Below are 17,860 nucleotides of genomic sequence, written 5' to 3' on the forward strand. Positions count from 1 at the left end.
GGGTGCGGTCTGTTTGTGTGCGTTCACCGCGAAACACAAGAAGAAGAAGAAGAAGAAAAAAAAGGGGAAAAAAAGCAGATGGCACGATGACTTTGAAAATCCAAAATTAGGCACTGTATGTTTTCGTGAACTTCATGCTCATTGGCTATGTAAATCGCGCACAGTCAGACAGTCGTGAAAGACAGCGTTGTGTGTCTTCCTGGCGTCTTCGCTACAGAGAGCCGCGCTTGACTATTGAAATCTGCTCGGCGCTCCAGGTGTCTTACTGTGCGTAACGGACGCAAGCACGAGGGACCCCACACACTAATACGCCTGAAGGTGCCTCAATCTGAGCTCTGAATAGGTCCACTTCTGTCCTTTGCATTTATTGGTGAGCAGATGTGCGGTTCTAAAGGTCGAGTGTAGACGTAGATCATATAGAAGATGGTGACGCTTCTGTACTCGAGTATGTCGGTTATGCATTTGCCATTACTGCCCCGATGAGGCCCAACGTGCTTTCAAATACACAGTGATCGCACTCAGGTGTGCGCCAGAAAACCTGGCCAGGACTCTTGTGAGGAAGAGGTCTTGTTCCAGACTATAAAGTGGTTTGTGTAAAGAAGTTTGGATTAGGATCAAAGCGGACAGATTTCAGCTAATTGCACGATGTAAGAATGTAACTCTTCAATGTTGTCACTTAAAAGCTGTGGAAAAGGTGTGTGTTCATGTGCTCTGATTAAAGTGCTCCTTTGTGTGTGTGTGGGAGGCAGTGGCTCAGTGGGTAGTGCTTCTGCTTGGAAACCGGAGGGTCGCCAGTTCGAGCCCCTGCCGAGGTGCCCCTGAGCAAGGCACCGAACCCTCAATTGCTCCCCCCTCTGCGAAGGGTGGTAATGTAATGTAAGTCGCTTTGGATAAAAGCGTCTGCCAAATGATCGTAATGTAATGTGTGTGTGTGTGTGTGTGTGTGTGTGTGTGTGTGTGTGTGTGTGTGTGTGTGTGTGTGTGTGTGTGTGTGTGTGTGTGTGTGTGTGTGTGTGTGTGTGTGTGTGTGTGTGTGTGTGTGTGTGTGTGTGTGTGTGTGTGTGTGTGTGTGTGTGTGTGTGTGTGTGTGTGTGTGTGTGTGTGTGTTATAGACATGGTGCGTCGCTGGTGTACCCTGGAGGGCGGCTACCTGAGTTACTATGAGAGCGAGCGAAGCCCAATGGCCCTCGGCAGGGTGGACGTCACCGAGGTGGTCAGCCTGGCGGTCAGCAACACGGAGACCATGACTGGAGCTGGGTATGAACACACACACACACGCACACGCACACACACGTTATCTGGTTTGTAATTACATGTGATGTTTAAGTTTAACCATGAAAAGGTGGAGTTTCTCTAGTTTTACTTAACAACAACCCTGAAATCATTTTAACACATAATATTAATCTAAACCCACCCTAAAGTGTGAATTATTCATACTTACATTTTGTATAATTTTAATTCGGATTAATTAAAGCTTTTAATAATTTGATTTCATTGAAATTCATTTAATCATTTTAATCTATTTAATCATTTTTAATTGAATTTAAATTTATTTCATTATGATATTCAAAGTGATTTCAATATACACGTACAGTGCAGACACACACGTGTACACACACACACACACACACACACACTTTCATTTCTCATTCTCCAGGCGAGTGTTATATGGGATTCAGGACACACTCTCGCAAAAACACACACACACCATGCGGACACTGGCACATTTATGTGATTTATATATTTACTTTTCTAAATATCAATTTATCTCCTATGTAAGTCTTACATTGGAAAGATTCAGGCTAAGGCTGTAAACACACACGCAAGCACACACACACACACACACACACACACACACACACTGCTGTTACTCTCCACCCTCCTATGTCTCATTAGCATAATCTTAACTTGAGCATTATTCACTTTAACGCAGCCTATCAGGGCTTTACGAGCGCCATATTTCCTCTCTTTCCTGCGGAGATGCAGGTGAGCGGCGCCGCTTTAATGTTCCACACACACACACACAGATCCCTCTCCCCAATCACTTTGTCAGATTATGATTCAGTTAAAAAAGTTGCTCCGATAACAAACCGGCTTTATTCCTTTGGGAAAGTGCAGCAAAGAGGAAATGGTGCCTCTGTCTGTTCCTGTTCGCTCTCTGTCGGATCCCGCCGGACCCTGCATCATGTCTGTGTGTTTGTGTGTGTGTATGATGCAGATAATGGATTATGGTTGGAGCATAAACCAGGTCCTTTGTGACGGCAGCAGATGTTATGAAGAGGGAGCAATGCTTTTATTTGTAAATGTTAGTTAGAAACACATATGGCAAGTTAAAACTGTGACCTCTTAATGAGACGGACACACACACACACACAAGCGTACACACAGACGAGCGCGTGGCAGGTTACGCTAACGACAGCAGTAAATCCCAGTTACATGTCAGCTCTGTTATTCCTCTGCTGCTAATATCCTCCCATTATACCAGCTGGGAGTTTCACTAGATTAAACTCTCTCCCTCACTTCCTCCTCCGCCGCCACGTTTCCCAGCATGCTCGCCTCACCTCTGGACCGTCTCCCGCCTCATGAATATTAAAGCTCCGCGTGGGAAGAAGAAGAAGAAGAAGAAGACGACGACGATACCCGCCGCATGCTTCCAACCCGGCAGCCGTATCGGCGTGTGACAGGAGGGCCGCAGGTGTCGCTTCCATTAAAAACGCGGGCGCTCGGGTGATTTCCAAGCGTGGCAGAGGACGAGCCGCCGCGCTTTGCTAAGAGTTGTATGAATATTACAAACCCACTTCTTAGGAATTAATGCGAGAGAGAAGTGTGTTGGGCGGTGATAAGTTGGGGACTTTTCTTGACCGTCTGTTTTTCCGACAAGAATACGTTTAAGTCAGCTCTGACCTCAAACTGCACCAGAGGAACTGAAGAACAGGTTTCTACCAGTTTACTTTCTGCTTTTGTTGCCCTTTTGACTGATTTTTGTTTTTGTTTTACACACTTCTCGTTGCCTTTCTCGCCAAGACGGCAACGCAGAGGTCTTAGGTGTGAAGGCTTCCAGAAGGACGGAGGGTGAAGACGTGCAAAGCGTCTCACCTCAGATCCCAAGCATTACCTCGTCTGTGTTTAAACAGAAAGTTATGAATGTCGTTCCATTCTTGGTTTAGTTTTTACCTCATATTAAACTGTTGGCTTGCAGAGGACTTATATCATCGTCACACATTTGAGACATCATTATGAGACATTTGTAATATTAATCTAGGGACCTCTAACGTATTAAATTACTATTTTGACGTGATTTTATTGGAGTTATAGCGTTTAAATGGATATTTACTTCATGGCTCGTGACTGTATTCAACTGTATTGAACCTGTTTCACACCATTAGTCACACTTTTGTCATAGTCGGAGATGAGTTTGCCGGTTTCATCATTTGCTCATCAGCGTAATACAAAACAAGCCTTCACTTCACTGGTGTGTCGAGCTGTTTTACTTGACCGACTCGGAATCCAGAGGTCAGGCTGCACGGGATGTAAAGTTTAAGATTATACAAAACATGGAGCAACCACTGGGGGAGGGGAGGGGAGGGGGGACAGGGGAGACCTGCGGCCAACATGTAATGGCCCTCATTCATCAAGCTAATATGAAAAGAGTGAAACGTCCACCGTGGAAATGATCCCCAGACTTTCACCACACCTGATTAATGAAACGCTGACGAATCACACGGGGTGAGGGGTTTCCAAACTTCCAAGTTGCCCCGAAACATCAGACGTCAGGCATCGAACGGCTCGGTACCAGTGGTGGTAGGCGTGGCACAGTTTGAGAACCGCTGCGCAATTAGTGGAATCCTTCCCCCCTCCTGAACAAGCACCCCTACACCTACAAGTGAGGGAGGGGGTCAGGGGAGTGTGTGTGAATATGTGTGTGTGTGCATGGGCGGTGGGGTCAGACGAGGGCACACAAACACTCGTGTCCCGCCATGTTCCAACGACGCGCATGAGAAGAGAGCGACTGGAGACGCCAGCCTGACCCCCCCCCCCCCCCCCTCCCGTGACACGCCACCTTAAACACCCGTTGCCGTGGCACTTAGAGCCTCCCCCCCCTCCCCCATCCCCCAACCCGCTGCGGTGTGGCGCCAGAAGACAGAGCGGTTGCTTGGCAGTGTGTTGAAACCATTAAGACGGTGATACTCTGACCTGCAGAGAGAGAGAGAGAGAGAGAGAGTAGAGAGAGAGAAGACAGGACAGGACAGGAGAAGGACCAACGAAGATTAATAGCTGCCTTTTTGCTTCTGACAGCTAGGGTTTTGCCTTGGTGTGGGTTTGTGTGTGTGTGAGAGAGTGTGTGTGAGAGAGAGAGAGAGAGAGAATTTGTGTGTGTGTGTGCGTGCGTGCACCTCTTTCATTTGCATGCAAACTCACATCCACATACATTTTTAAATCATCCTGTCGAGAACATATGTACGATTCAAAGCACTTCTCAAAAGGTTCATCCCGTTGTGTGTGTGTCTTTGTGTGCAGCGTGTGTGTGTGTGTTTGTGGTGACATTTCCCCATCTCGTGTGTGTCGTGCGTGTCTTGCAGGGCTGTGCTCACCGCCGAGCTCTACCTGCAGACAGAGAAGGTGCTGATCGTCGGTGCTGAAACGCCAGAAACGCAGCATGACTGGATCCAGGCTCTAACAAAGGTGTCGCACACACACACACTCACACACACACATGCCTTTACCACCATTATAAGTTTGTTTCTCACTCGAGTTACAAAGAACAAACTGTGTGACCGTGAGTGCCACAGAAAAGCCTGCAGATCCGTTTAATTCCTTTTCATATACTTCTTGGCAACACACACACAGACACACACACACACACAAGCATGCACGCACACACACACTGTCCTTAGACAGCCCCATGCTGTTTCCGCTCCTTTCAATAAGACAAGTGGTCTTGCTATCTCTTTCCCCCACACGCTGACAGGATCTTGTAATAACATCCCACATAAACACGTCCCCTATTCCCTGTTTTATCTCTGTAATCCCGGGCAGCCCAGTCATAGATAGTGGGAGGTATAGCTGCATTAGTCCATATGTCTCTCCATCTGTACCATAGGCCTCGCACACCTCCGTATTTCAATTTGAATCGCAGAACAATGGCCCTGGCAGAGCGGGAGGGAGGCAAATTTACTCCGAGAATAATTCAGGCGAGGAGCAGCGGCGGAGTCAAGGTTTATCTCTCGGCGACGGCGAAGGCTGCACCTGTTGTGTTTCCGCGTCGCACCCGCGGTGACACCAGACGGCGGAAAAAAGTTTTCCCATCGCAAAGTTGTGAAAGTCAATACCAAAAGCCAACTCCCGCTTCATCCCTCTCTCTCTCTCTCACTCTCTCACTCTCTCACTCTGTCTGGCTCGGCAGTGCTTCGTCCCGTCCAAAGCGGAGGGCCTGGTGCGGAGAGACAGCGAGCTGATTGGCAGGCTTCACTACAAAGAGGGTTTCGACCTGTACCACTGGAGGTCGGGCTGGTTTATGCTGGAGGGCTCGGTGTTGCACTTCAGCGCGGCGGGCGAGGAGGACGGAACAGAGGAGACGGTCCAGCTCAAACAGCTACAGGAGCTCAGTGAGATATTTCTGCTCTTATTTCTGCGTGTAAACACCTCTGCTTCCTTCACTTTGGACCAGCAAAGACAACATGACAACTAAATCTGTGCACGGGTGAAAGGTTTAACTGCAGTAATTGAATGGGTTTCCTGAGATCTTTGCCTTAAAAAATCTCTCCCAATAGTTCTGTAATTCCAAAAGAAACTACCAATCACACACACACACACACACACACACACACACACACACACAGCTCCTTGCATTTCCTCCACGACTTAATGATGGCGGATGATGCGTGCAAACGACCAGTGTTGCAAGTCATTTCAGCTTCTCGCACCATTACACTTTTCTGTCGGAGCTTTGCTCTAATTGGCTCGCCTGATCGCCCATTATGAGATCGGGCTTTGAGGAGGACGAGGCAGCGGCGGAGGAGGAGGAGATGTTCTCCACTTAAAAGATGGAGAGCAGATGACGTTATTGCTTAATGCCGCTTTAGGTGAGCGGTAAAGTAAATGTTGATCAGAGATGTTATAATAAGTGACATCATTTTGGAGTTGGTTTCATTGTGTCATAGCTGAGGTTTGTTCTTCTCACCAAACCGAATTATTCCCAGATTTCCACACTCCTCACTAATTCTTCACATTTCCACATTACAAGCAAATTCCATTAATCTAGAGGACAGCATCTGGAAAACGCTACATGTTTTGGAAAAGCTGGGATCAGTGGATGTCTCTATTCCTAACTGGATGACATCATGCAAAGTGCTTCCCCATCTCCCCCCCCCCCGGGGGCAGGATAAGGAACTGCGGTGGTGCTCATTTTAAAAAAAAATCCCATGCTTTCTCGCCCCCCGCTCGTCACAGCCGAACGGGAGGATTGTGGCGCTCTGAGAGGTTCGCGGGCTGTAACATTGGATTACCTGTTATTTGTGAACACACACGAGGCAGTGACAGATTAAATTAACACACGTTTCAATTAAGGAGCACACTTGAATCAGCGAAACACGCCGGCTCTATGTGGGACGTGACCTCATGCTGGCAGATTCACCGACTTCTGTCACTTAGTCGTCTTCACCTCGTGATTCTAGAGCATTTGTCGCTGCCATTTTGACAATTAAAAAATAACAAATCTGTCGGTTGTTCAATTAGAATTGTTCTTAGTTGTTAAGCACTTTTGAAAATAAATAAGTAAGAACACAACAACTAAGAGAGCTCAAAATGGCTTCCCCGCAGGCTTCACGGAGGCCTGGTCCTTTGTGATGTCTCATGTCAAAGATGTCTGCAGCGCAAATGACTGGAAACAAACTAAAATGGAGAGGTGGGGGCGGGGAGGGGGGGGGGGGGGGGGGTGACAGATACAGTTGGATAATCATTAACCTGTCACAGTGCACAAATCAGGCCTCCCACATGGAACTTTACGCAATGAAAGGTTTTCAAATAAGACAAGCGCACTTACTTTGAACTCACTGGGTGCAATTTCCTCTGTAGAATTCACTTACAGGAGCCAAATCGAGGGAGACGTGCTCGCCCAAAAATTAAGATCATCCCCAGACGCCGGTCCAGCGAGTCTTACTGCTGTGTCGAGAAAAATAACAGATCCCTCTCCAAGATGGAAACACGGAGCGTTTCTTAGCAACCGTGGCTTCAGGGAGAATAAACACCCAAAGATGATCAAAGTCATGTAATGATCCATTCTGTTTATTACCAAACCCAGTCCAGTGTAGGTAAAGTATTGCTGACCACAGTTGAACTTGAATGCTCTTGCCTTTGCCCTTTAGCAAGGCACTCTTGGCTGTAGATCTGATATTGATTGCTGTGGTGCCGCACTGCTCCAGTAGCTGTGGAACACTTCAAATGCAGAGGACAGCATTCCGGACAGGGATCGATAAAGCTCAAACCTAAAGCCAAATGTATTGACACGTTCAAAAATGGAAGTGTGTTTAAGAAATCCTTGAATTCGCTCTTTCGGGACCTCGCAGGACCTCGGCTAATGTTCTTGGAAATGGGCTTTTTGGGAGTAAAGCTGGGAAATATGTGAGGTCATCAAGTAACGGTAATCCCCCTAAAAATGCGTGCCAGCACCCGTTTATGGCTTTGACTTTCCCAAGTAAAGCCCAATACCTAATTATGAGGAGAACAAGGCTACACAATTATCCCGTTATCTCAGAAACACAAAAAGACGGATAATAAAACGGATTGTGTTTGTTCAAACAAGCGGCTACAAGTGTTTTGCATTTACCTGATAACGCGGTTAATAACGCTCTCTCAAGACGTTATCAATCGCCGGCGCCCCCCCCCCCCCCCCCCCCCCCTCCCCTCCTCCCCCCTTTCGCCTCCCGTCGTCCGGATTACAATGGAGTGCCGCTGAGCCCTTTGGGGAAATGGCCCGAGACTCAAATGAGTCATTTCTAGCCGCTTATCACAACATACAAAGGCTTGATTGAGATTGATTGAGACCTTTTTTTTAAGGCACCTATCACTTCCAACATCTTTGATTCCAAACTTCTCCAATTTGCCCGAACCTGCTCAACCCGGAATTAAAATCGGGATGTGATTGAAGTTTAAGTTGAGGTTAATCTCTCTTATCTTCCGTGTCAGGATGACGATGGTAGCAGATGCTGTTGCTAGGAGATTAGTGACACGCAAGTGCAACGCCTCACATGTCTTTGTGATTTTCCATCACCTGTAAGTGTTTCCCTGGTCCAAGCACACACACACAAGAGCTTTCTCATCTTTAGTTTTTGTTCTAAGAGTGATGATATTGATGAAGAATGGCAGGAAAGTGTGTGTGTGTGTGTGTGTGTGTGTGTGTCTGTGTGTGTCTGTGTGTGTCTGTGTGTGTGTGTGTGTGTGTGTGTGTCTGTCCACTGGTACCAAACAGCCACAAACTGAATTCACTCAATGCATGTCATCTCACTTTACCACACTGCATCTTTACATTTCAAAAGCCCCAGTCACATCCGTCTAGACACATTGTGCTGCCCTGTATTTAATTTGCAATGATTTACCTTAAAAAAAAAAAAAAGGGAAACTGAATGCTTAAAGGAAGTGAGACCTTTCAGCAGCAGGTAATGAATGCATCAACTTTACCTTTGCGAGAGGCTGTGAGGCTGTCTTGGCACAAAAAAAACAACCTTCTAAGCTCCGATGCCTCTGACAGCCGGAACAACTTCAAAATGTCAAATCGAACCCGTTCCAATCCAAACGTTGCATTAGCGCTGAACATGAACATGTCGCCCTTTTTTCAGTGCAACCCTTTACCCTTTCTCTCTCTCCCCCCCCACCCCAGCCATCTCCACACACACCGAAGGGGAGGAGAAGATCCAAGTGCTGCTGATGGTGGAAGGCGGAAGGTATGACAGTGTTGGTGACTTATTTGTGTTTATTCCATATGTTCCATCCAAACTGAATGTTTTCCCTCTATATCAGGACAGTCTACATCCACGGCTTCAACAAGGCCGACTTTGCAGTGTGGCACGCCGCCATCGCGCTGGCCGCAGGCACAGACGGCAACGCCCTCGGCAACCAGCAGCTCACCAAAAACGGCGTCCCTATCGTGGTGGACAGCTGCATCGCTTTCGTCACCCAGCACGGTGAGACGAGTCGGGCGAATTCTTCCAATGCTCCATCCTGACTTGCTCTTAATGTAACGCTGCGACATTTCCTCTCCATCTTCAACACCTTTTTCTTTATGTAGCAAATGAGCGCTTTTGCTTGATCTCAGAAACCAATTATTTGAGCAGTATAAACACATACACACACATAAGCAGGCTCACACACCATATTGCATACCGGAGGACTTCAGAAACGAGCGGTGTGCAGCATAATGAGAGACCGGCGTAAAAATAACTCTGAAACTGCAGTTGTGGTGCAGGAGGTTAATACACACCGCAGGAGCTCAGTCATTACCTCATATAGTCGGTGTTCATTATCACACTCTGACTATATGATGAAAAAATGGTGAGAATGCATTAGCTGAATCTCAATTGTCCAGCTTTGCCCCTTTTTCTGTCCCCTGCGTCACAGGTTTGTGCCAGCAGGGGGTGTACGAGCTGCAGGGGGAAGCGGAACGCGTGGCCCAGCTGCTGGACGAGTTCACCCGGGACGCCCGCAACGTCAAACTGAGGGCCAAGGAGCACCGGCTGGTAGACGTCACGGCTACCCTGAAGAGCTTCCTGTCCCAGTCGGAGGACGCCCTGCTGACTAAGGAGCTCTACCCGTACTGGGTGTCAGCGTTGGGTCCGTATCATGCTCGTACTTGACTTATATCATGGTGTATTTTGAGTTATGTTGTGTTACACTTGGACGGTTTGACTCTCTTCTGTAAGGGATCTAGCTCAGAGGAAGAGAACAGAGATCAAGTGCAAAGGGGGGGAAGGATCCAAATGCAAAAGACGGTTTAATAATAGAACACACTCAGAAACAGACAGTAGAAACTCAGGAATACAGGCAAAAGATAACTGATAGTAAATATACAGGGGAAATAGATCACAGGAAAAGTCAAATGTCTGGGCTAAACGCCATAGGCAGAAAAGGCAACAAACACAAATAGAAGAGAGTTTCAGTCTGAGGGCAAGAGGGAAACTAAAACCAGCCTGAACTACAAAGACGGGGCAACGCAATGGAAAATACTAAACTGGAGATCGTATAGAGTCTGGGGACAACTAGAGAACCTGAAGAAGAGCTACGATCAACATTATAGGAAGATACTACACAGGAGATACGGCGGAGGCAGGAGACGGCTAGAGAACCAGAAGAAAGAGCTACTATCATGAGACTAGAAGAAACAAGAAGACTCGAAATAGATACAGGGAAAAACTCCGACTAAATGAGAGAAACCGAAAATACACAGAACACAAGGATCTGAGGTAAACACACAAACTAAGGAGGAACACAGAAGACGAAGACAAAACCAGGGAACAAGGAAAATAAGTCACAAGTAAAGTAAAATAAGTAAAGCAACGGAAACAACAGGACAATAATGCTACAAAATAAAACAGGAAGTGAACAGTGAAGACACCAAAACAAAGGATCATAACAACTGCAAGTGTTCCTAATAAAGTGGTGAATTTATATCCAGGCACAAATGTTTCATATCTGCACTATCTTTTGATGGTTTGACAAATTTGTAATGGTGTAAAAACCAAGAGAAGTAGCTGTTATAAAGGAGAGAGGGCTCATTATGCAGGCGTTGTTTAATCACATAGGAACCATCAAGGCACATTGAGCCTTACAGACCTCAGCCAACCTATAGCAGATAGCAGCTGTCTGTTTTTAAGAATTATAATGTTAATTTTAAGCATTTTAAGCATTATGTGGTCTGTTTACGTCACAGTGGGCTCAATAAAGTACAGATTCTTGTAGGTTTGTGGATCCAAAGGGCGCAATAACGCCATTCCGCTGTTTATTCATCCATTGATCTTTGTAAATATGTAATCCAGCACATTTGGCATCGTATGAACGCGTCCGTTATCTGTGTGCTTTGTAGACGAGAGGGACGAGAGGCAGCGGGTGGAGAAATACTCCACTTTCATCCAGAGTTTGCCAAAGATTAACCGGTCGACCCTTGATGCTCTGCTGCAGCATCTATACAGGTACACACACACAGACACACACACACACACACACACACACACACACACACACCCACACATATACACACAGAGAGACACACACACACACACACACACACACACACACACACACACACACACACACAGAGACAGACACACACACACACACACACTCACACACACACACACACACACACACACACACACAGATACATCCACACGAACAGGTAACAAAGACCAAAACACACTTACAGCTGTTTATCACCTCCTGCTGGTTGCACCTGCGATGACCTCATTTCAATCAAATGCAAAGATAAAGGTGCATCAATTACGATTTGATCCTTAAAGTCTTACTGGTTCTAACAATCAATCTCAATCTAATATTCAAATCTGACCTGATTTACTGATTAGGTATATTCACCAAAACACAATCTTCTACTGTCTCTATTTGCCTAAAGGGTTTCATTAGAAACGTTGAATTGTCGTCTTTACGATCGTTCCCGTTCCCTGATGTGTTGCTTATAGAACCGATGTCGCTCTTTTCAAACACCATCTGCAGCAACAGATGTAACAAGAGCAGAGATGCAAAGGTTTCAAACCCCCGCGTTGCCCAAGGGTCGCTATTTATCACCTGCTGATCAGCCCGTTATCCCCCTCTGCCGCTAATGGCCCAGTCTGACTCCCTCAGATCAGTCAGCTCAGATGCTCAGAGTCCATCAGAGAGAATACGGTAGATACACACTGCTGGGAAAAGTGAAACGCCGCTCTGACGCCAAAGCAACTGTGTCCTCGATGTGGAAACGACGAATAACTTGTATATTGTTTGCGCAATTTGTTGGCAGTTACCACATACGGCGGGCTGGCTTCCTTTTAAAAGCACAGATTTTTAAAGCAAACACACACTCGATACACAGCACGGAAATCAACATTCTGTCACGTTGGCAAAGCAGGTTGTTGACGGCCCCCTTGTGAAGTCTTGATTAAATTTCAGTCAGATTCATTTATTTAACTAGAGAATCATTCATTTGTAGTGTCTTACTTCATTCACATGCTTTGCTTTATGTTTAGAGTTAGAAGTTTTATCCAGCGGCCTTGCATTCGGAACAATTAAGTTGTTAGGATACAAACATGCTGATGTTGCTGAGCTTCCCTAGCTGTGATTCTGCTGCATTATGTTAATGACACCGACTGTTTTGAGAAGATTTAATTGGCTCCTTTTGCTGAATTTGGACAGCGGCCCATCAGTCTTTACCAGCTCTGCGTCTTTGCAGGTACGTCGGTAAAAAATGTGTGTTTGACTCGTGTCTCTCCCCACCTGTTGCTGCAGGGTTCAGCTGTGCTCCCACCTCAACCGCATGCCGAGCCAAAGACTGGCTTCGGTCTTCTCTGCCTGCCTGTTCCAGACCCAGGGGCAAACCCCGCAGGAAATCAACGTGGTCCATGACCTCATCAACAACTACATCACCCTCTTCAACGTGAGCCACACATCTTCACATCCTTTGTCTTTCCCGGTGACGAGAGTGATAAACGTCGAGACTGTGCATGATTACATGACACCGCTAAGCCACCAGATCACCTCCATTGTGACCGAAGCCTATGAGTAAGAGCCCTGCTGAAGCTCCAGTCAATAATTAATGACCGACGAAACACATTTTCAACACTTGAAGGATTTGAATATCTCCATATTCCATATCTAAATCCTTCTGCAGGCACAACTTTATTCCGACTTACTTACTCGAACCATCTGTGGAGCAGAACTGTTGTTGCCAAATCCTCACAATAGGCCTGACTTTGCTGATGAAGGGTTTGGGCGTGGGTGTGGGATCAGTATTACCCTTGGAGAGCTGCCGGGCTTATGGGATATGCGGTGCAGAGCGAATGCTAATTCCCCAGCGGAACGCCTGGATCCCTCTTGTTCTGACGTTAAAAGGAGGAGCATTCACTCCAAATCGGTTCGGGGCTCCGTCATTCGCATGACAAATAGCCATTAAACTCCGCCAATCACGAGCCCGGTAGCAATGAATACACACACTGTGACATAAAACGAGCCAGACGTTTCACTAATTAAAGCGGCAGTTCTGTGCTGGATGTCGTGGATTGGGGCCCATTATCAGGCCCAAACACACACACACACACACACGCACACACACACACACACACAGGATAATTGTGCATTCCCCCGTCTTCCAATCTTCCAACAAAGCAAATAGTTCTTTGAAAATGATAGTAAAATAGTTGGAATAAAAAGTGTCATTTCCCATCCAGAGCTTTGCAAAATGAAAGCGTGTGAGGGCCAATTTTATGTGTCAAACCCTCGCAGACAAGTTTATTTCTGAAAATTAGCGAGCAACCCAGTTCTGCACCTTTTGTGTGACATCTGTCGCTTTAAATCGAGTTTGCCGAGGCTGAAATGATCGCCCACACAATGCAACCCCAACACTTCCCCACAAAGCCTCATTCCAGCCATTTCCATATAATCATAAACTTTGCCTTCATGTAAGTTTGCATTGCATGGATGACATGAGTGCATTGGCATGTGTGTGTGTGCGTGTATGTGTGTGTGTGTGTGTGGGTGTTTGTGTGTGCTCCAACAGATCAATGAAGAGCAGGTGCAACAGATGGAGAGAGAGAATAGTTTCATCACGCGCTGGAACAAGAAGAAGGACACCACAGTAAGTCGGGTCGTAAATGGAAAATGCCAATGGCTTCTTTGTCCTTGTGTGTGTGTGGCGCGCGTGCCTGTGCGTATGTGTGCGCGCGCGTGTTTATCGATTTGACTACATGCATCGTCATCTCTCCAATCAGAGATTCATTTAAGCAGTTCTCCTGTTTTTCTGGCTGAAATGAGTTGGGGAAAGGGGGGAAACTCGCGGCGGCGACGGGAGCAGGTGAGGAGAGAGGGCTTTGTTCCTGTTAACCTTTACCAGCAGCACTTTATGCCTGGACGCCTCGGCCGAGAAAAACATTTGCTTGGGATAAGTTGGAGGGGGCGGCAGGGTGGTGAGGGAGGCGGGGGTGTAATCATACGCCTCTGCTGTTGTTGAAATCTGAAATAAGTTGTTTGTGCCCCACTCCCTCTTGTCTGTAGGCTCTCAGAACATTTCTGCTGCTGTGGGGCCAAAGGTTTACTGAATGGAAAAGCCTGCACTATTACAAATGACTTGCTGGGTTAGAAAAAAAAGGAAAAAGATGAGCTTTGGTTTGGGGGGTGAAAGAATAAACTTCTATCACTCAAAATAACAATGGAGAACATTTGTAAGTCAACACGGAGACGACTTTGAACATATTTCGGTGGGTATTTTGATACCTTTGATGTGATTTCAATTGCAAAAAAAGACATTGACGAGCTTGATCTTGCTCCTGCTGCAGCACTGTGCACACTGAGCGAAAACACACACTGTCTCCTTCGGGCTTTGAAATCGCGTTGGGGCGTTTTCATTTTGCAACCTCAGCCTTATTTTCACAGTTTTGGCCTTTGCTTCTATTAGCTGTGATGACATTTTACTCAACAGCTTCATTTTACAGGTGTCAAGGTTAAAGGCTCTAACTTCAAGTCGTCCAGTGCATTGGAAGAGGAAAACAACCAAAAATAGGAAGTTGGATGGGTCAAATTCACTGAAAACACCTACAAACTGAATGTAACTACACTGGCTGATGCCTCATTGATCCACCAACATTGAGCTTTCCCCTTCAAATGCCACATGGAAGAAATCTGGGACGAGTGATCGACGTTCGTCAACGGCAGCCAGCGAGAAAACACGGCCAACGCATCATTTATCTGCACATTTGTGTCGCCGCCAAATCCACGTCTCCAAACATCAACACCATCATTATTAGCCGGGCGGGTTTTTTGTCTGGTAGGGATGAATCACTCAACACGCTGTCAGACGCATGTCAAAATGATTTCTCAGACAATTCAGATCCTGTGACTTCCAGCAACGTGCATAATTTAACGAAATGGTGTCTGGATTGGCAGATTTATAAACAGGCTGACACACGCACACACACACAAGATGAACAAACAATCGTGTTGTTTTTACACAAGAAATGACCCGAATGTGATGAAGAATCCAAATTGAAATAGATGTTTGTAGTGCAGCGTGAAGGGCTGCTGAAGTACAGGCAGGAGTTAAGTGGAACATTCACTTTGCTGAATCACTCTGGGCTCTGCACTGGAATACCAGACAGTTTGTTATGTTGACATTGAGAGGGGCCGGGCCCCTGTAGGAGCAGGTTCTGGATGGCGAGGGTCAGACGTACAGGTAGCGAGTAAATCAGTGATATAATGAGGTGCAAGGCCTTGTTAGAGCAAACCAAGGCCCAGAGAGAGAGAGAAGGGACTTATAATCAGTTCTGGACGTGCTTAGATTCATGCGTTTATAATCGATCATCACTGTTTCTGTACTGCACTCTCTCCCATCAGCTCTAAAACCTCCTTTTGTGCCACTTTCCCTCTGCTTTCCTCCAGCGAGTTTGTCCCCGTCTTCATTTCCTCACTATAGAAATGCTATATTTGCAACATGCCTGCTCTTCATCCCCCCACCGGAACAGAAAGGGAAGGCGGAGAGCGTTGGGTGAAAGCTAAGATGGTCCTATATCTGTGTGTGACATTTTCTCAATTACAGCTTTTGCTCCATTGACCCGAATGACTGTAATTTCCATGTCTTTTTAGGGCCAAAGGAGTCAGAAGTGGCTTTTCTTTCTCTTCCAGTGTGATAGTTCTCCCAGCTCAAGAAAAAAAATGGACTTCTGTTCACCTGTGGAGTAAAATGAAAAAAAAAAAATCAACTAACCAAGTAACTATAATGTCCAGATGGATCAAGGACAAGAAACCATTTTGGCGCTCACTTAAGACTGCAGCCTGTGGACAAAGGAACAATCGATAGAGGATCCTTGATGCAATCCAAAATGCTGCACTTAGGAACAGTGAGAGACGTGTCCAACAATGGCCAATTTAGAGCTCTTCCAAACCACAAATTCTCCCAATTTTTCAAAAATCTCTCAATTTCGCCACTGCTTTTCTAAAGATAAGAAAGATCTAATTTAGTTGCTTTTCACATCTTGATACTTCTTGAATCAGAGAAGTGAATGAGCAGGAGTGATTTGAATGGCCGCCCCCCCCCCACCCCTCTCTCTTTTTGGCACGACCCCATTATTTTACAAAGCTTATTTTCTTTCTTTAGTCCTTTTTCTCTCGCCAAAAGTGAACCCTCATTGTCAATTAGATGCGGCAGGAAACGGCGCCTCGATTTGTACCGACGAGAGCAATGTCACGGGGAGTTTGACCTGCAAAATGTCAACCAGAGCCGCCTCTTAGATCTCTTCCTTCTTCTCACAACCCACTTGGTGGCAAATTGGAATACGACACGTTTGTGTGTGTGTGTGTGTGTGAGCTCTTATGTGTAAATTGAGGCTATAGGAGCATCTAGAGACAATTTCTCTCATTATGAGTTGGTTCCCCGCCTGTAAAATAAATCAATGCAGTCAAAGCTCTCTCAGTTTGAAAGTTGAAGATGTGTGAAGGTGAATAAAGGTGAATCATTTTCTGTTACATAAATCCCAAATACAACCCCAAAAAGCCCAAATCTATTTCGATTTTTCCTCCTTTCACATTCAAACGTCCACATTTTCCTCGATGATTCTTCTAAGGATGTTTAAACTGACAGCGCTGTGTAAGTCAACACCTTCCAAGACAACATTTCAATTCCGGTGAAGCTGAACCTTCCCCACACAGGCACACAGGCACACAGGCACACACACACACACACACACACACACACACGCACACGCACACGCGTGCACCTCCTGCCTCCACCTGTCCTACGTCGCCTCCGACTGCGCTCTCTTTATTTAGCCGGGGTTTGCATTCCATTAACGGCGCCGGGTTTAGTTTGCCTCCAGCTCCGAATACGACCTTTGTATTCCGCAAATCCTCTAATGTTCCTCTCACTTTTCTCCATTTAGATTCCTGCCACAGTGGGGTAGGAATTTAGAACAAAAGCCAATTAATCCGGCTGCATTGTTTTTGTAATTCAACCGACTCCTCTGCCTCCGTCTCTCTATTTTTTCACCCCCTTCTTCTCTCCCTCCCCAGTTCTCTCCAGCTGGGGATTTGATCTTCGAGGTGTACCTGGAAAAGAGGGAGCCGGAGAACTGCTGTTTAATCAAGGTATAACAGTGTACATGTGTGTAGACGGTGCACATTCCTTGTGTGTGTGTGTGTGTGCGCCTGCTTTCCCCATGGGCCTTTTTGCGGTTACGGGATGTAAGAGAGCGAGGGAGGTGTGGGATGAAGGCAGTTGAGGGAGTTGCGAAGGGGAAGAATGAAGGATGAGGGGATGCAGGATGAGAGGTTGAGAGGTTGATAGAATAGGGCCGAGACATTTGTGGTTTAACCTGATGGGATTACCGCCGCTGAAATAAATCAGAAGCGAGCTAATCAAAGAAAATGTCTGATTTAATTGTGTGAGTAATTGCATTTACAAGCCGCGCACGCCGCCGCCGCCGCCGCCGCTAGGTTGCATTGGCTCCTTCTCTCAGGTTGGCGTGGCGGGGAGGTTAAAAAGGAGCCGCTCAGCCGACGCGGTTTGACATTAACGCTCAGCTCGGGTCTCAGAGGAGCCAGGTGGAACATTTGCTTATTTTTAATCCCGTTCAGATACGCCGGAGAACGTGACGAGGCAGCGAGTGTTTAATCAGAG

The 17,860-nt window shown here is 46.5% G+C and overlaps 1 protein-coding gene across 4 annotated transcripts in view; it reads left to right on the plus strand.

Moving 5' to 3' along the window:
* The window catches only part of arap2 (ArfGAP with RhoGAP domain, ankyrin repeat and PH domain 2), a 75,353-nt gene that overhangs the window by 47,315 nt on the left and 10,178 nt on the right, over positions 1-17,860 (plus strand). For 3 of the 4 annotated variants that reach the window (XM_076159978.1, XM_076159971.1, XM_076159962.1), the window contains 10 exons: positions 1,113-1,257; positions 4,581-4,683; positions 5,405-5,606; positions 8,876-8,939; positions 9,016-9,179; positions 9,613-9,825; positions 11,075-11,180; positions 12,487-12,634; positions 13,754-13,831; positions 17,254-17,328. In XM_076159978.1, the coding sequence (XP_076016093.1) occupies positions 1,113-1,257; positions 4,581-4,683; positions 5,405-5,606; positions 8,876-8,939; positions 9,016-9,179; positions 9,613-9,825; positions 11,075-11,180; positions 12,487-12,634; positions 13,754-13,831; positions 17,254-17,328 (1,298 nt within the window). Of the gene's footprint in view, positions 1-1,112; positions 1,258-4,580; positions 4,684-5,404; positions 5,607-8,875; positions 8,940-9,015; positions 9,180-9,612; positions 9,826-11,074; positions 11,181-12,486; positions 12,635-13,753; positions 13,832-14,684; positions 15,017-17,253; positions 17,329-17,860 lie in introns of all 4 variants that reach the window. The other variant, XR_012964578.1, reaches the window with a different exon arrangement.

This window comes from Genypterus blacodes, unplaced genomic scaffold (assembly GCF_046128005.1).
Source record: "Genypterus blacodes isolate CSIRO-AG114 ecotype Tasmania unplaced genomic scaffold, CSIRO-AGI_Gbla_v1 ptg000011l_1, whole genome shotgun sequence".
Lineage (NCBI taxonomy): Eukaryota > Metazoa > Chordata > Actinopteri > Ophidiiformes > Ophidiidae > Genypterus > Genypterus blacodes.